Genomic DNA, 19,907 nt, shown 5'->3' with positions numbered 1-19,907 from the left:
CGTTGTCCAGGTAGGTTTGCTTTGCCAGGGTCTTGGGGAACCTCAGGTATTTGATCAGAGAGACCATAATTCAAGTATCACACTGTATGCTAGCAGCTTGCCTGAATTTCAAGCTTAGTACTGAGTAGAAATAAAAAGCAACCTTTGAAATGTGCCAGCCTCGTTTGAAAATAGAAAACATAGGAAGTGATAGCATTTGTCCCAGTTCATAACAAAATTCATAGTATTCCTTCATTTTCTCTACAAATTACGTCCTGGCTGTGTGTCAACACTGCACAAGGTTACGTGGATTAAAAAGAAACTACACAGGGCTTCCCTGGTGGCGCAGTGGTTGAGAGTCCGCCTGCCGATGCAGGGGACACGGGTTTGTGCCCCCATCCGGGAAGATCCCACATGCGGCCCCGGTTGTGCCCGTGAGCCGTGGCTGCTGAGCCTGCGCGTCCGGAGCCTGTGCTCCGCAACGGGAGAGGCCACAACAGTGAGAGGCCCGCGTACCGCAAAAAAAAACCCAAACAAACAAAAAAAGAAACTACACAAACATACAAATCGGCAAACGCGTGGGGCCTTATCCTTACCTCGGGTGAGGCTGGTGTTCACTGTGAAGATTTGTGTATGAGGTATGTACAAGGTGCTATGTGGGTCTAGGGGAGAGAACCACCGTCAGCCTGGTCTGAGGGATGAGCCAAGAGGGCGTCTAGTGGCCTTGAAGATGCTGTCAGTAATCAGCGGACATCCCAGAGTTCATTCAGCTCCTTCAGATTAAATTACCTTAACTTAACTGTTTTAGGAATTCTGTTTCCAGTGCTGGATATGTTTCTGGTGCTGAGGCATTGCTTCACAAACATTCTAATAAACTTCACTTCTCTGGCAGAGCCCCCAATTCCAAGGGGGAAAAAAAAACAAATCGTTGTGAACATTTTCCTCTGTCCCCTTACCGGCATCTACCAAAACAATATTTGGGTTAATTTATGCCATTTAAAAATAATAATTTTCAAACTATTGGTGATAGTTTTTTCTTCTTCTTCTTCCCTACTTATTCTCTTTTTACTTTCTACTAATTCTTGTTCCAACTCAGTTTAATTTTGTCGATTATAGTTTGGGAATGTGTGTGCTGTGCTTTTCGTAAAGCAGCCTGTGTTAATATTTCTTCCAGGGGTGAATCGGGTGCCGGGAAGACAGAAAATACTAAGAAAGTCATTCAGTACCTTGCTCATGTCGCTTCTTCACACAAAGGACGAAAGGACCATAATATTCCTGTAAGTGTTTGTTCTGCTGTTGTTTTTTCAAACCCTTAGATTTATTCTTCTGTAATTTCAGAAACAAGAATCAGAAAGCAAGCGTCCTCAGTGTGCTGCTGTAATTGACAGGTCCCTTGTCTCCGCCACTCCCCACCCAGCAAGGAAGGAGCTAGGGCATCAGGAAATTGTTAGTAACTAGCGATTCCACCAGGGCAAACTGGAATTACGGTTGTAACTCGAAGCCTAATTTCTTACAAAGCTGTGGTGGGGATTGTTAAACATGGATGAGCAGTGCTTAGGAAGGCTTCTTCGTTTCCACCAAAAGAAGATCCTCAGATATTTTCAGCGCTTCTTCCTGAACTTACAGAGCTACCACCCACAGCAGCCCGAGGGGAGGATAGAAATTTGGGGAGAATTGATGATAGAAAAGGGGTGAGAATGTAAACGTCAGTTATCCTTAATCTGTAGGTATGAGACGTAGTAGTTAACACTCCCTGAGAGATGCCAGGCATACCAGCTTTCACGGTTCTAAACCGCACATTGATTTGGTGCTTTGGATGTGGCTTTACCGCTAGGAAAAGACCCAAACTCGCTAACGTTTGCATTTATCTGTTTGTAACGAGCAGCAGGAATCACCTAAACCAGTGAAACACCAGGCAAGTGCTTTTCTTTATGCTTCTTAAGTCATGAGTGTTTGCACTAATTTCTGTCTTTGGATTGAATCTCTACTAGAAACAAATACCATTAGTTCTGAGCAAAATCTCCTATGAACAAAATATTTAGTTTTGTAATTGTGTTGCTTTGAGGCTTATTCTTTCCTGAGAAGCAGCATGCCCTTTTGCTTTACCTTTGTTTTCTAGAGGAATTTTAATATTTATTTACCCTTTCGTCATGACATTGAATCATATGTTTATGAAGCCTGTAAACTTAGGGTTTCATGTGTCAATTACCAGGTGGAATTACTTTAATACTCCCTAAACAGGTGGAAACCTAACTTTATGCCACACGTTAAATTTTGAATTTGGGGCTGCAGCTTGAAAAGTTGCAACTTAAAAAATTTCTGATCTGTTAACATTGTAGGGCCTGGTAAGTGTTTTAACCCCAAAGCCTCATTGTATTTAATACATAAATTTAGGATTTTCTTTATCCAGGGCAAGTAACAGAGGAATGTTATTCTCCCTAATTATCAGATGCCCGCCTTTTAGCTCCGCAGAGCATAGCAATGAACAAACCACGGACCGGAGCATTTCCTGCTACTTGGCAAGAGAGGGAGGGCGGAACTGAGCCAGATGCCTTGGATAGAATGGGACGTCTGTACTTGGACACCCCATTCCCTCGCACTGGAACGGTTCTGGTGTGTCTTCCACAAGCATAGTGGTGCAAAGCTAGCATAAAGCAAGAAATGATAGTGTTATGAAAACAATCTCTTAACATAAACGGTCAGAAACATCTAAAGGAATAGTCCCAGATACTGAGATTTTCAGATATCTTTTTTAGAATTCTTAAGAAATTCTCAGACACTAAAGCTGTACTATACCTATGAAGGCCCAGGATGTCCTTTTGCTTTCAGCTGTAGACCAGACCAGTGATACACATTGGGAGGATGAATGAAATAATCATTATCCTATATGATATTTAAAGGCTTCTTTGCCAGTTAAAGAAGGAATCTCTAGACCAGCAACCAGCTTTTCTTTGTGTTTTAGAGTACATGCTAAATGACCTTTAAATATGTACTTAGATCACTAGCAAAATAGTGTTAAATAGTTAACGTACAGATTTCGTTTTTCCAAATCCTCTGTGGATTACATAAATCATTATTGTTAACATTTTGTTTTGATGTCATCTTAAACTACAGAGCGGATCCCTGTGGTGTGTGAGTAGCATGCCTACCCCTAGATTTTACTTTGGGTCAAATGAACCCCCGTAAGCAGGTATCCTCCAAGAAGGCGAGGCGACAGCTTCTCTGGGCCGTGCTGCACTGTCATTACTGATTTGCATGTCTGGTTGCATGTTCGCACTCCGCGCAGAATCTTCCATGCTGCTTTCCCCAAGGTTATGTTAAAGCTAGTCAAGTAGTAGCTGTGCCATGTTTTTAGAAACATGAGAAGACTGCTGGTTCTCAATTACTTTTTCTTCCCCAGCGCACCTGAGGAATATGAGATACTCCTGAGCATAGGGACTGCTCACACCCTGGGGAGGGTTGAGTCGAGAACTTACTTCTCTCCCCCACACCCCCTGCCCTTCCCGGGCGCCCGCAGGCATGCCTTCCTCGCCCCATTTTGAGGATGACTACCGTAAAGTAATGGTTATACTTTGCAAAGGCAGTGTTTCTCTTGGTTTAATGTCACTGGTTTCCAAATTTATGTTGAACTTTATTGGCAAAACTCAGATTCCCAGGAACAGTTTGTGTCAATTGCTAGCATTTTATCACTAAACAGCAGTATAAATTGTAAAAACAAAGTGGAAGGCATTTGTAGGCTCCTGATTTTGTGAGTCTTTGTCTCTTTGCTCATTCTTTTTTTTAAATAACTCTATTAAGATTTAAATTCATGTCCCATAAAATTCACTCCTTTAAAGTGTACAGGTCAGTGTTTTTTTTTTTTTTTTTTTTTTTCAGTGTATTCCCAGAGTTATGCAATTATCACTACAATCAATTTTAGAACATTTTCATCACCCCAGAAAGAAACCGTATACCTATTAGGAATCACCTTCCATGTTCTCCCAGCCCCTGGAAATCCCTCATCTACTTCCTGTCTCTCTGAATCTGCCTATTCGTGGTATTTTATATGAACGGAATCATATAATATGTGGTTCTCACTGTGCATAATGTTTTCAAGGCTCATCCATGCTGGAGCTTGTGTAAGTGCCGCATTCCTTTTTGTGGCCAAATAATAACCTGTTATATTAAATTTGTCACGTTCTGTTTATCCCTTCACCAGTTGATGGCCATTTGGATTGTTTCCACTTTGGCACCAATATGAATAATGCTGCAATATATAAGTTTTCACATAGCCATACATTTTCAGTTCTCTTGGGTGTATACCTAGGAGTGGAATTGCTGGATTGTGGTAATATTCTGTTTAACATTTTGAGGAACTGCCAAACTTTTCCATAGAGGCTGCACCACTTTACATTCCCCGCAGTGTTTGAGGGCGCCAGTTTCTCCATATCCTGGGCAACACTTGTCATTGTCTTTTTATTAAGGCCATCCTAGCAGTGTGAAGTGACCGATTTTTTTATGTTTACCTTATAACTTCATTATAGAAATAGGAACAAATGTAAGAAATAAATTTTCAAAATTAAGGTCACAGTATTTAAGAAGTAAACCATTTACCTCTCAACTTTTACTTACCATAACACAATGAGTCCTCGTTTGGCTTAATGCCCTGGCCAACAGCAAGTACAGCTCCAGTGCCCATATTCCCTCATCGTAGGTCACTGTTACAGGCCCTCGATGTCTGGCACAGTGTTCAGGGCCACTCCAAAGCCTGGACGTGGTACGATTTCAGAGCAGGTTTGAGGACGACTAATTCCTTAAACTGGACCATACCCTGGGAATGACCCGTTCAAGCCAGCCCACCTGCCCACTGACTCCTGAGCCATCCACCTCTAGATGGCAGCTTCCGGATGACTCTTATCTACTGGTCTAAACTGCCTTGAACTAAGACAAAAAGGTGATAGATAGCAGGTAACAAGCACAGAAATTAGAGCCTGCCACTCGAGATGAGAGTCTGGTTCTAACCATGGCGTTTGACTGCTGCCGCCAGCTTCCAACCGTACTCTGCGGTCAGTGGGACGCCTGCAGCTTTGCCCATCAGGCCTACAGGTGCAGCAAGAGTCCAGCCCGAGTCCCCTTGCTGGCTGAACTGGAGTTTGGAAAGAGGTGTATGTACATATATAATTTTTTTTTAACCAATTTAAAACTCATCCTATATCTATCATATAGCAAGTGTATATAATACATTGTGTAATAAACACAAGGGTATAGTTTTCATCACGATCGGTAAACCTTTAAAGCATCATATAATTCTAAATACTTAGAACTTTAAAAATAATTTAAATAGCTAATGCTGATTTCTTTTCCCCACATTCGCAAGTGACATTTCTCATTACTATATAGAATAGAAAAGGGACATTGCCCATCCGAGTCCCAGCAGAAAGGTTAGCACTTAGTCACTGTCCCCTGATGGTTTGTAAATGGCTTCATAATTTGGTTGAGAGCTGTTAGCCCTGTTTATCTAAATGTGAAATTATTCAAGGCAGAAATGGTCAAATTTTAGTGGTAATTTCTTAAAGATCATTTTTGTGTGTTTTATAATATTAGCTCTGTGTCAAGCTCTTTGTGATTCATTTATGAGTTTTTGAGATCTTTACTTGGTCTCAGTGATGTCAAAAATCCATTGGAAGAGAAGTACCACCACATTCCTGTTAACGTTGTGGCCTCCAAAGCAGGGACCCAGGCCTGTGGTTACGACAGTGATTCTGAGGACCCTTAACCCAAATCTTACTTCCACCTCTGGCTCACCACCACCCCCTCCCCAAATACTACTAGAATGTCTTCGGACTGCTGATTACCCATCCATTCAGCAAACATTCACGGAGCATCATTTTGGCGTGATACTGACTAACCTCATGTAGGGTATACAGCCGGTGCCTTTAAGCCAAGAGAAGAAAGAATGGAATCAGGATCAGTGGATCACATGCACACACGTGCGTGTACACACACGTGCGCGTATACACACACGAAGGAGAAAAGAATCTATAAACTTGACCCAAGGAGTTCTTGAAGCCATGTCTAGGGAATATTAAAATGAGGTATATAATATTTGTTTTACCTCCAAGTTAGGAAAATATTTTAAAGGTAGATTATTATTGAAAGTATTTTTATTATGATTTGGTAGGATAGTGTGTAATTTTAAGGAATCTGTATTCTGACTCCTTGATCTAACCGTAGGAGTGTCAGGTAAAGGCAGTGCCCCACTTATCAAGTCCGGGTTTTTCTGACGGCTTCTACGCCCTGATCACACAGATGGAGTGAGGTTAAGGGATTCTAGAGCCCAAATCATTACTGCGGTGCCAGTGCACCGAGAGCTTTGCGAGATGTTAGCATAGACGCAGTGATGGCTGTGACCGCTAACCTCCAGGGGAAAGGCACTTCTACGTCACAGCACAATGGCTGCTATTCGTAGTGATGACTTTCAGCCATTAACATTGGTTCAGGACACCATGTTTAAGAAACTTTGATAGCATGTAGTGTTTAGAAAAATTTACATCAGAAGTAGTCTGGTGTCTTGAAGTCCATAAACGGGAAGATCCCCCGTACAGGGAGCATATTATCTAAAGCCAGGAATGTGAGTTGATGCCATGTCATGACATTCACATGGCAGGACTGGTTCCTGACTGGTTTCAGTTGAACACAATAGTAGACTATAGATAAAACCTGGGAAAATAATCCAGACAATCGGACAATCCACATAAATGCTCCAGAGTAGACGTGTAACACTGCAGCGCCTCACTGTGTCACGTGCTTCAGGAACATTTCCTACCCTTTCAGTGGAGTGAACCACACCTGGGTCAGATGCCGAGACTGCATGTGTGGCATAGATCTGTTCCCGATTTTGGAGTCGATGGTAGTGTAATACATCACAGGGCAGGTGGCCATTAATTTTAAAATCTTAGGTGAGCTTCCTTGTACTCTGTTTTTGCTTAGAGCATCACAGTAGCTAGCAGTTTTTATCCTTTCTTGAGGTCTAGTATACTGTGGGTATTTTAAAATACAGGGGTAAGATTTGTGTTTGGAAAGAGCAGATTTATTTAAGTCCTACAGTGTAATTCTGAAATTACATTCCAGGGATACAGAAGTGCCTCATGCTTCCCCATACAGCCTTCTGTTGTGTTTCATGATTAAAGCATATATATACTTAACGTATTTTGTTTGTAAAACCTGTTTTATAGCTTAATTTGCATATAAGTAATGACCATTATATCAAATACAGTATACGTAGCTTTTTAAATATGTGCAAGAATTCAGCAGCATCGCCGTCTTTGTCGCCTCTGAAACCGGAGACGAGGACATTGCCCTGTCTCCATCATTAAGATGTTATGTGAAACCCTTGGAAAAATGGCAAGTCTTATTACCAGCACAGTGGAAATTATTAGAATTTGCTGCCTTAAATCTTTGGAACGAGGCAAAGTAGAAATAAGCAGGAGTATTAGTATTAATATGTCCTTAACTGAAGTATCATGCTAAATTTCATTTCATGAAAACAGTTTGCTTTACTTTAAAAATTCTCCACTTAACTTACCTGCCCCGTCCTTAAATTTACCATCACTGTGCAATGTGACATTTTCTTCTCCTTGTGAGCACATGATAGATGCTAATTTTTTCCTTTAGCAGAGCCCATAAGACCAAGGTAAGAAGCCAACAACAAAGTTTGCTGGATGGCAAGTAAAATGAAAATACTGAGCAAAAGAGGCAGTGTTTGGTTTTGCTTTGTTGTTTTTTTTCCCTGAGGACTGGAGTAGACATGTTAGATTAACATATACTTGCTTTTATTTGTGTGTGTGTGTGTGTGTGTGTGTGTGTAATGTCTTTTAGGGGGAACTTGAACGGCAGCTTTTGCAAGCAAATCCAATCCTGGAATCATTTGGAAACGCAAAGACTGTGAAAAATGATAACTCATCTCGTTTTGTAAGTTTAAAAGCACCAGAAACTTTTCATTCCTCAGACTTCTAGTTGAATGTCTACTATGATTAAGCAAATCAAGTACTTTCCTTCCTAACAGATGTAGTATGGAACAGGGCTGTCCAATAGAAATACAACGCGAGTCATGTGTAATTAACATTTTCCTGGTAGTCACATTTTGAAAAGCAAAACAAATGGGAAAAAACAAATGGGAAAGTAATTTTAATCATATGTTTATTATATATAGTTATGTATATAGATAGTTATGTATTATTCTGTGGGTGTATAATTATATAACCTCTCTGAACTTATTTCTTCGTGTTTGATTGGGGATGATATGTAATTATGAGGTTGGCGTGGAGATTAAATGAGATGCGTGCTGAATACTTAACACAGAACCAGGCACAGTGAACACTCAACAAGCGAAGTTGGAATTGGATGTGGTAAATTGTTCTTTTCATACATTACCATTTCTATGGGATGTGGACCTCAGAATAATTTGTCCCTCGCATTTTGTCTCCTCAAAAATTTCCTCTCAGCCGTTCGACTCCCTTAATTCGCTGAAAGCTTTACTTTCTTCCTCAGCCCGACCGGCTTGCACACCTAGTCTGGGGACGTTATCCTGAGTGACAGTCTGCTCAGTGTGACTTACAGGACACGGGCCTCCCCTTTCCAGCTGCTTAGAGTCGACACTTTAATAGCAAATCATTCAACTTCTGTTATTTCTACTTAAGTCATTCGAGTTAATTCTATGTTTTTCCTCCCTCCTCTGATATTAGACGTCTTGGTTAAAGTTAAGAAGGCCAGAATCAGAGACTTCAATTCTAACAATCCCTTGATGGGCAGTTTCTGGAAATCGGGTTCACTGTGACATTCTTTACTCTGGGTCCGCACGTTAATCTCCTGACGATGTGGTTTCTGTGATTAGGAGATGCCACCAGATCACAGAGGACCCAGGAAATACAAAGGTAGCTAGATAACCCTCTGTATGCCTTTGCCCGGGCTGCCAAAACAGAGCACCACAGACTGGGTGGCTTAAACAATAGACATGTATTTTCTCACAATTGGAGGAAGTCTGGGATCAAGGTGTTGGCAGGGCTGGTTTCTTCCGAGGCCTCTCTCCTTGGCTTGTGGACGGCCGTCTCCTGTGAATTCACGTGCTCTTCCCTCTGCATGTGTCTGTGTCTGTTCTTCTCTCATAAGACCCCAGTCATATTGGATCCGGCCCACCCTAGTGACCTCATTTTAGCTTAATTACATCTGTGAAGACCCTTTCTTTAAACACAGTCATGCTCTGAGCTACTAGAGGTTAGGACTTCAACATATGGATTTGGGGGTGGGGGACGATTCAGCCCGTAACACCCTCAGAGGTAGTTTAAGTGCAAGAGACTTTAGCCAAGTTATGTAAGAAGTATGGGACTATTTGCTTGGAATATTGTTTATTCCCAGTAAGATAAAATCTGAAGATTTGCTTAATCCAAGTTCATTTAGTAATTATTTTAGCTTTTTCTGTACAAAGTGGGATAACAAATGTGCCCGTGTCAGTAGGAAGCATGGCTATGACTTTTGGCTCTGGGGAAACTGAGCTGCTTTCTGAGTTTCTATCATTCTGTGGATCGTCAGCACTGAGCTGGAGCCACAATTAAATCTGAAATTCTTCCTCCTGAAAGCCCTGTGTTTAGTGGCTGTATCCTGGGATGGGAGACACAGTGAGCTACCAGCTTTGGTATGTGAATCTCCGTGAAGATTTTCAAGGACTTCTTAGTGGAAAATGTTTTCTTTTACCACATAAATCAAGTTACCAGTCTATTCTGATTTCTACCCCCCGGCACCCAAACCACACTCTAAATTCAAGAAAAACACTTTTGTACCCATTTGTCTCATTTTTGCCTAGAAAAGATAAATTGCTACTAACCAGCCATGTGTGTCCTTTGGTAAAGAATGTAGTGATTCTGTTACTAAGTGGTAAAGATTCATCTACTGAGGTTTTTGTGTTTGGGACAGATAGACGTGTTGCTATGTAACAAATTCCCCTAAGACCTAGTGACGTAAAACGTTTATCGTCTCAGCGTTTCTGAGTGCTGGTTCTGGCCCGTGGTCTCCCGTGAGGTCGTCATTATTGTGTGATTGGCTAGCGCTGAGGCATCTGAACGCCTGCTGAGGCTGGAGGAGCTTCCCAGCTTACTTGGGTAGCTTTTGGCAAGAAGCCTCAGTTCCACACCTCAGTGGCCTCTCTGCCACATGACGGTTGCTCACGACATGGCAGCCGGCATCCCCCAGAGCAGGTGACCCGAGTACCAGAAGGTAGGGGTTATGGAGGCCATCTTGGAAGTTGGCTATCAGAGATCATTAGATTTCCATATTGACATATGTAGGTTACAGTCCGTAATTTGCATTACTCTAGATCGCTGGTTCTCAATTTGGGGTCCCCTGGGGATCCCACGTTTGCTGTCTCGTGGGTGGAGGCCAGGGATGTTGCTAAACATCCTGCAATGTACAGGACAGGCCCCACAACAGAATTATCCCCAAATGTCAGTTATATGGAGGTTGAGAAACTCTGCTCTAGTTTGTTCCTTTAACTTGTAGTCTAAATTAAGCTGATCACTTTTTGAAATTCATTTGCAGAGCAATTACTATACTTAAGTCTCCTTAATGCTTGTTATTGACGCATCCTGTTCCAAAGGTTGATAAAATAATTCTGGTGGGAACTTCTTTTACATTCTACTGGTGGGAAGAATTTCTTAGATTGTTTCCTAGCAAGATTGATTCTAGCAAGAATCACCCATTCAGTGTGAATTCTCAACAAACCCTGATTCAGCTGAGGTTCCACCTTCCAGAGTGCTTGTACTACTGAATAATCATCAAGTATGCTCAATCTAATATAGTAAAAGCTAATCTTTTTTTTTTTTTTTTTGGAGTATAATTGCTTCACAACGCTGTGTTAGTTCCTGCTGCACGATGAAGTGAATCAGCCATAGGCATACATATATCCCATCCCTCTTGGACCTCCCTCCCACCTCCACCCCCATCCCACCCATCTAGGTCACCACAGAGCACTGAGCTGAGCTCCCTGTGCTATACAGCAGGTTCCCACTAGCTATCTATTTTACACATGGGTAGTGTATATATGTCAATCCTAACCTCCCAATTCGTCCCACCCTCCCCTTACGCCCCTGTGTCCACATGTCTCTTCTCTATGTCTGTGTCTCTATTCCTGCCCTGCAAATAGGTTCATCCGTACCATTTTTCTAGATTCCACATATATGCGTTAATATACGATATTTGTTTTTCTCTTTCTGACTTAACGTCACTCTGTGTGACAGACTCTAGGACCCACCACATCTCTACAAATGACCCAATTTCGTTCCATTTTATGGCTGAGTAATATTCCATTGTATATATGTACGACATCTTCTTTATCCATTCCTCTGTCGATGGACACTTAAGTTGTTTCCATGTCCTGGCTATTGTAAATACTGCTGCAGTGATCACTGGAGTGGATGTGTCTTTTTGAATTATGGTTTTCTCAGGGTATATGTCCAGTAGTGGGATTGCTGGGTCATATAGTAGTAGTTCTATCTTTAGTCTTTTAAGGAGCCTCCATACTGTTCTCCATAGTGGCTGTATCAATTTACATTCCCGCCAACAGTGCAAGTGGGTTCCCTTTTCTCTACACCCTCTCCAGCATTTATTGTTTGTGGATTTTTTGATGACGGCCATTTTGACAGGTGTGAGGTGATACCTCACTGTAGTTTTGATTTGCATTTCTCTAATGGTTAGTGATGTTGAACATCCTTTCATGTGTTTATTGGCAGTCTGTATATCTTCTTTGGAGAAATGTCTATTTAGGTCTTCTGACCATTTTTGGATTGGGTTGTTTGATTTTTTGATATTGAGCTGCATGAGCTGCTTGTAAATTTTGGAGATTAATCCTTTGTCAGTTGCTTCATTTGCAAATATCTTCTCCCATTCTGAGGGTTGTCTTTTTGTCTTGTTTATGGTTTCCTTTGCTGTGCAAAAGCTTTGAAGTTTCGTTAGGTCCCATTTGTTTATTTTTGTTTTTATTTCCATTTTTCTAGGAGGTGGGTCAAATAGGATCTTGCTGTGATTTATGTCATAGAGTGTTCTGCCTATGTTTTCCCCTAAGAGTTTTATAGTGTCTGGCCTTACATTTAGGTCTTTAATCCATTTTGAGTTTATTTTTGTTTATGGTGTTAGGGAGTGTTCTAATTTCATTCATATGGTAGTTCTATTTTTAGTTGTTTGTTTGTTTGTTTGTTTTTTTGCGGTATGCAGGCCTCTCACTGTTGTGGCCTCTCCTGTTGCGGAGCACAGGCTCTGGACGTGCAGGCTCAGCGGCCGTGGCTCACGGGCCCAGCCGCTCCGCGGCCTGTGAGATCTTCCCGGACCGGGGCACGAACCTGTGTCCCCTGCATCGGCAGGCGGACTCTCAACCACTGTGCCACCAGGGAAGCCCTATTTTTAGTTTTTTAATGAACGTCCACACTGTTCTCCATAGTGTCTGTATCAATTTACATTTCCACCAATAGTGCAAGAGTGTTCCCTTTTCTCCACACCCTCTCCAGCATTTATTGTTTGTAGATTTTTTGATGATGGCCATTTTGACAGGTGTGAGGTGATACCTCACTGTAGTTTTGATTTGCATTTCTCTAGTAATTAGTGATGTTGAGCATCTTTTCATGTGCCTCTTGGCCATGTGTATGTCTTCTTTGGAGAAATGTCTGTTTAGGTCTTCTGCCCATTTTTGGATTGGGTTGTTTGGGGTTTTTTGATATTGAGCTGCATGAGCTGTTTTGTATATTTTGGGGATCAATCCTTTGTCAGTTGCTTCGTTTGCGAAATTTTTTCCCATTCTGAATGTTGTCTTTTTGTCTTGTTTATGTTTTCCTTTGCTGTGCAAAAGCTTTTAAGTTTAATTAGGTCCCACTTGTTTATTTTTGTTTTTATTTTCATTACTCTAAGAGGTGGGTCAAAAAAGATCTTGCTGTGATTTATGTCAGAGTATTTTTCCTATGTTTTCCTCTAAGAGTTTTACAGTATCAGGTGTTACATTTAGGTCTTTAATCCATTTTGAGTTTATTTTTGTGTATGGTGTAAGGGAGTGTTCTAATTTCATTCTTTTACATGTAGCTGTTCAGTTTTCCACTGCCTCGCTTATTGAAGAGACTGTCTTTTCTCCATTTTATATTCTTGCCTCCTTTTTCATAAATTAGGTGACCATAGGTGCATGGGTTTATCTCTGGACTTTCTATCCTGTACCATTGATATATATTTCTGTTTTTATGCCAGTACCATACTGTCTTGATTACTGTAGCTTTGTAGTATAAAAGCTAATCTTTTTAAAAAAGATTTTTGATTAATGCAGTATTCTTAGCTATTCATTCAACCAAGAAACAAGCGTATCTTTAATATTGACTTTGGACTTTAATTCTTAGAAAGTCAACTTTATATTGATACATACAGTATTTTTTTAAAGAGTTTAGTAGCTAGCTACTATTATCATAAGGCATTAACTGCACAATACAACAAGAACTTGATTTTAGCAGGTCCATAAAGAATAGTGAAGTAATTAGTTCCGTTGACTGACTCATGTTCAGTTAAAACACCCTTTAGCAGTTTCCTGTGGGTGTTGCCAACACTGTTTCTCAGGGGGTTAGAGAGTAGCCAGTGTAGACTCATTTTTAAATTAAATTTTATTAATTTAGATTTTTTGTTGTGCATTTCAGTTAACTGTTAAGCACCTATTCTTTGCCAGGCACTGTGCTGCTTACTTGTTATCTCCATTGGATGTCTAATGGATTTCTTGAATTAACAAATGGAACTTTTTTTTTCGTTCAAAATTTCTTTTTTTAAGTCTGACGTCAGTAAATGGTACCATCAAGTCACCCAGTTGCTTAAACTTAAAATAAAAACAACAAAACCTAGTAAAACAAAATACCTAGGAATCATCCTTGATTGAGCCTTTTTCTCATGGCCCATGTCCAAGCCAGGAGTGAATTTTGTGGTTCCACCTCCAGGACGTATTTCACATCTGTCCACGTTTCTCCTTCTCCCTTCCTTAAACTCCTTGTTCGTCTCAAACCTGGTCTGAGGAGGTTTCCTCTATATCCTCTATCCCAGTGTCCTGCTGATTTCCCTTGTAGCACAGTCTGTAGTCGGCCCTCTGCTCATCTGTGATCTCTCTCCTGCTAGCATGTAAGATCTCTGGCGGTAGGGACCCCATCCACCTTGCTCTCTGGATCCTTAGTTGCCTCTGCCTCCCACGTGTAAGTACATAGTAGGTATATGTATTTATGGAATCCATTGTTACAGTGTGGTTGCCTACTAAGCACTTGACACTCTTCTATGCCCTGGGAATATGTCAGTGCACAAAACAAAGGTCTGCATCCTCACAGAGCTCACCTTCAGTTGAGTTTTACCTTTAATGTGTTTTTGATGACATGCCATCATGTACAGGTGGGCTCAGGGAGTGTTGCACGTGCCAGGCTCTCTGAGAATATGCATGCCCCAGTTTTTTGGTTTTTTTTTTTTTAATTGAAGCATAGTTGATTTACAATATCATGTTAGTTTCAGGTGTACAGCAAAGTGATTCAGTTACACATTTTTTTCATATTCTTTTCCATTATAGGTTATTACAAGATATTGAATATCGTTCCCTGTGCTATACAGTAAATCCTTGTTGCTTATCTGTTTTATATGTGGTAGTGTGTATCTGTTAGTCCCATACTCCTAATTTATCCCTCCCCACCCTTCCCTTTTGGTAACCGTAAGTTTGTTTTCTATGTCTGTGAGTCTGTTTCTGTTTTGTAAATAAATTCATTTGTATTATTTTTTAGATTCTACATATAAGCAACATCATGTAATGTGTCTTTCTCTGTCTGACTTCACTCAGTATGATAATCTCTGGGTCCATCCATGTTGCTGCAAATGGCAATGTTTCATTCTTTTTTATGGATGAGTAGTATTCTGTTGTATACATATGTACCACATCTTTTTATTCATTCATTTGTTGCTGGACACTTAGGTCGCTTCCATGTCTTGGCTACTGTAAATAGTGCTGCTGTGAACATTGGGGTGCACGTATCTTTTCAAACTAGAGTTTTCGTCTTTTCCGTATATATACCCAGGAGTGGAATTGCTGGATCATATGGTAACTATTTTTACCTTTTTAAGGAACCTCCACCCTGCTTTCCATAGTGCGTATGCCCCAGTTTTAGAAGTGTGGGCAGAAGGTGCGTGGGAGCTGCTGGCCCCACAGCCAGGCCAGCCTGGGGTTGGGGCTGGGATTGGGGTTGGACGTCAGACCGAAAGAGTGACGTGACGTTAGAAGATGAGTTGTGTGTACAGTGGAATTCCGTGTGGTCATTATTTACAAGCCACATGCCTGCAGTGAAAATATTAGAAACTATAAACTCTGTAAATTTTAGAATCCACTTGTTTCCATTTCTTTGATCTGATATAGACAAGTACTTTCCTGAAGAATATCTTTTCTTTCAGGGGTGACTAGCTCATGGTTTGTATTGAAGGGGATTCTTTAGGAGAGCATTGCCCTTATGAAAATAATCGTTCACAATTAGTCCAGCTCTCTGTTTATGGACAAGTGAAATGCGTTCCAGATGGAGGAGATTTATGTAAAATGAATGTCTTGTAATGAAACTTTAGAAACGGAGTTCAGTTTCAAAATTATTGTATCAGCAGATACATCTCATCTTAGAAAGTTTTAGTAGGGATCACTTTCCATATCTGCACAAATCTTTTCCTTTATTTCTTCTATTTTTTTTTCCTTTGCAAAGATTTAAGCCAATTTGGCAGTTCCGTTTTATGTACCTTGTGGTAGCTAATTAGTCTCTAATTTTTGAAGCTAGATAAAGCCTCCAGGTGCCTCCTTACCCCTTGGCTACCAGGTTACAATGAAAGTGAGTCAGAATTCTGCCCCCCTCACGTGTATTATCCGAGCAGGCACCAAAATCAATTTTGTGGGTAAATTGAACACAGTTGCTGCTCTGTCTTGTGTTGTCTAACTGAGCCTTTCTGTAAAGATTTACCGAGGCAAATGTGACAGTATCAGACACAGAACGTGGTCTGCACCACGCAACCCCCATCCTCCAGATCCACGGCTGCCCTCCCAACCCTGCAGCCCCTGGGGCTCGCTGCAGCCTTGACACCCGGCCCACACCAGACTGGCTGGCGGACGTCTGTGTATTTCCAATCAGTCCATGGCTATTAATGTCACTCATTTTCCCCCAGGAATTTCTTAACATCCTTTACACTAAGTAACAGGGCCACTTAGTTCACAAGAAAACCCATTTTACTAATTAACAAAGCTTCTGGTGTAACCTGGAGATTAAGATAGTTGAAGCATTTACAATAGCCATCTGGCCTTGGGATTAAATCCTAACTAATTACTTCCCGAATGGGTTTTCCCATTTAGGGCAAATAGCTGCCTCCAGAGTGGAGATATTTCCTGGAGCAAAACTAATACCCGTCCATAGCACGCTATCTATACCTGGAGCAAACTAATACCCGTCCATAGCACGCTATCTATACCTGGAGCAAACTAATACCCGTCCATAGCACGCTATCTATACTAACATGTTTTCAGGTAAATTACGGATCTTATGACAACTTTAAATACCAAATTAGGAAGGGGGAAAGTATTTTCAGAGCATGAAACAAACCTGCATTGTCCCTGCAGTAAGTTGCTAACACTCTAGAGTTAATAACTATGGATACGTCTTAACCACCCACCGAAAAAGTTCCAGAAAGTCAGTGTCGATTCAGAAGGAATAAAATTCTTTAAGCAAGATGATTTTCTTATTTTCTTGACAGTATCAAAATATCCAAGTTGTCCTATTGCACCTTTTGAGTGAAATTCTTTAGTTTCTGTTTTACATAAGAGAGAGGATTCTAGCCATCTTTGCTGTTCAGACTCTTGCAGTAACATGCTGTCTTAGTTGTCCTTGGATTGGGAAGCAATGTGCATGGCATCAAAATGCATCCTCTATCATTAACACATAATGTACTTGTCCTATTTTTTGCTTTTCCTTTGTTTTTGTTTTTATTGGCGAAATCCTGGTTGAATATTCTGAGTACCATAATCTGACCTATATGGGAATCAAATACAGTGTGGGCATCTTCACCACAAGTTTCTTCACATCATGTCTAAAAGATGAGAGGACCCAACCCATTTAAAAGTAAAACTGCTTCTTTTCCACTTTAGATTTGTATGTTAATAAAAACGTTAATTCTGAAAGAGTATGTATTATGTATGTGACGGAAAAGCTTTTCAACCTATATATTTTATTTTCTCCCCTGACCCCACCCCAAGACTAACACTGAAGTGATTTCACATCCCCTGGCCTGCCTCTTACCTAATTTGCCAGGATGTTCAACATTAAGGGGAATATTTAAATCCTAGACCATTTGGGGGATATTCAGTAAAGTATTTCCTTTTGGTTCAGAAATTTTGCTTTTTTCTGTCGTCAAAGTATTGATACTTGGGTAGATCTCGTAAAATAGCTGAACATGAGTATCACTTAGCATAGAGAGTTGATAATTTTCAACTTTATAAGGTTTTTTTTGTTTTGTTAAAGTGTTTTAAAAATAGAACCAAGATTTATTAGTTACTGAGTAGGTTGTTTTCAGAGTTACTGGTTTCTTTTGGGGTCAGGACAGGGCCAGAGGGACACCCCCAGTCCACTCTGCCTTCTCCCACATGTAGGCTTTCTCATTCCATCCTCTTTTTTCATTAGTTTTTTGCCTGGCGCTTTTCCTTTAGCCAAAAGATATTTCTCTGGCACTAGCTGTAATGGTTAGAGCAACTATGGATGCCAGTTATAAAAAGGGAAGGGAACCGATTTGGCTAGGGAACTGATGAGCAAATTAGATGTTGTATGTTGGTGACTTTGTTTATCCAGGTAAGTGATCACATGTCTAAATTATTTGGGGACATTTCTTTTTAGGTTACCTGTTCAGAAGCCCGTGTTTTTAGTTCAGAAGAACTAAAAAACTTTAGTTTGTTTTTTTTTCTCCTTTGAATCTAACTTCCTTTTTTAGTTTATTATTTTCTCATGAAGTAAAGGAAAAATAAGTTCACCAAATATAAAATGGATAGTGTTCAATTTAAAAATTTAAAGTTATTAGAGTTCAACATTACCAGTGTGATAACTTTGTCCTTTTGCCCAAATAAAGAATTTCTTTTATTTAATGAATTTTGAACTTCTAATGTAGAGTGGTAAAGAAAAGGGAATAGGAAATAGTATAAGAAGTTGAGAGCTTAAACAGCATGTAGATAAATACATAATAAATTAGACAAGTTATTGAAAGCTGAACGTTTGTATTACTATATAATGAATTTTTAAGTGAAATATTCAGTAAGAATTAGGTGATATGATATGATTTTGATTAACCTTTCTGCAGGGTTAAAGTGAGAAGTTTGAAAAAGTATCTGTTTGAGCAGTTGTGTTGGCAGTGTAATCTTTGCAGCTATGAAGTAATAACATTGTCTTGACTACTCTCTCTTAAAATAGTAATTTTTTATTAATGAAATAGTGTATAGATGATACAGCTGTTTAAAATTTGGAAAGAATTTTAATCCTCATTATAACATCAGGACCTGATTTTAGTTTTTGAGGTTTTTTTTGAGCAGTTCTAATGATTTGTAAGGACTGATAGTTTCGAACTTTATTGTTTCTTAAGGGTCTTCCACAAAACAAGAACAAAAATGACTTATTTTAAAAATACCGTAAAACTCATTTTCTCTCATAATTACCATATGAGTCCTTTGGGCTATTTTATAAATCTAAGAAAAATTAAGGGTTTTAGTGATCTTATTTTTTTTCTGTATTTTGTAACATTTTGTTATTTCATCATCCTTGGAATTGATTCATCATTACTCATCAGTGTTTAAAAAGACTAAAATAGGGGCTTCCCTGGCGGCACAGTGGTTAAGAATCCACCTGCCAACACAGGGGACACGGGTTCGAGCCCTGGTCCAGGAGGATCCCACATGCCGCGGAGCAGCTAAGCCTGTGTGCCACAGCTACTGAGCCTGCACTGTAGAGCCCGCAAGCCAGAACTACTGAGCCCACGGGTGCGCCTAGAGCCCGTGCTCCGCAGCAAGAGAAGCTACTGCCATGAGAAGCCCAGGCACCGCAACAAAGAGTAACCCCCGCTCGCCGCAACTAGAGAAAGCCCGTGCGCAGCAATGAAGACCCAACGCAGCCAATAAATAAATTGTTTATTTATTTATTTAAAAAAAAAAAGACTAAAATAATAAGGCTAATGGAATTGCCTAGAAGGAGGCTGTAACAGTGACTGTTGCATCATCCTTTCGTTTGCTTATTGTATTGCCCAAAGAATTGCATTATCTTTCAAGAAGGTATGAAAGAATGCTACAGACAGCATTTTTGTAGTCTGATTTTAGATTTCAGTGAACATAATTGAAAAAATCAGAAGTTTTCACCTTAACGACAAAGAGCGGTAAAGTGACAGAGGAACACATTTCACAAATATTAGATGAATCCGAAGATGAATGCAAAGAGACAGGCAGCGTTGTAGACTCTGATGACAGTGAAATTGGTTCTGTAAGTCTCAGGTTGAGTCTTCAAATGGTGTAGCCTTGAATTTTCTCAAACTCAAGAACAATCTGTTTCTAAAGACAAAAAGGAAATGTGTCATTGGCATCCAGTTATAGTCATTCAACAGGAAGGATTTCCTAACTCAGAATTTTGTAAGAAGAATCTGGACCGCTGGTTTTACTAAACGGCCATGTGACAGTGTTCTTTCATCTTGTGTAATGTTTGTGGATCAGCATTTATGCAGTATGGTTTGTAAAGGGACAAATGTTGAAGGCAGAATTGTATATGAAAGTGATTGGAAGGAAGTAGACGGTGTAGAAATGAAGAGCTTAGCTGCTCTGTGGCATGTGGGATCTTCCCGGACCGGGGCTCGAACCCGTGTCC

At 40.3% G+C, this 19,907-nt stretch overlaps 1 protein-coding gene across 1 annotated transcript in view; it reads left to right on the top strand.

Annotated features, from left to right (window-relative positions):
* Positions 1-1,095: 1,095 nt before the first annotated feature.
* The window catches only part of LOC114896281 (myosin-10-like), a gene marked incomplete at its 5' end in the record, with an annotated part of 30,076 nt that continues 11,264 nt past the window's right edge, over positions 1,096-19,907 (top strand). The window contains 2 exons of the mRNA XM_029224582.1: positions 1,096-1,256; positions 7,837-7,929. Of these exons, the coding sequence (XP_029080415.1) occupies positions 1,096-1,256; positions 7,837-7,929 (254 nt within the window). The remainder of the gene's footprint in view (positions 1,257-7,836; positions 7,930-19,907) is intronic.

This window comes from Monodon monoceros, unplaced genomic scaffold, assembly GCF_005190385.1.
Source record: "Monodon monoceros isolate NGI ecotype Baffin Bay Population unplaced genomic scaffold, NGI_Narwhal_1 Contig1157_ctg1, whole genome shotgun sequence".
In the NCBI taxonomy this organism is placed as follows: Eukaryota; Metazoa; Chordata; class Mammalia; order Artiodactyla; family Monodontidae; genus Monodon; species Monodon monoceros.
The sequence above is the reverse complement of the archived record's forward strand: the minus strand, read 5'-3'. Positions and strand labels throughout refer to the sequence as shown.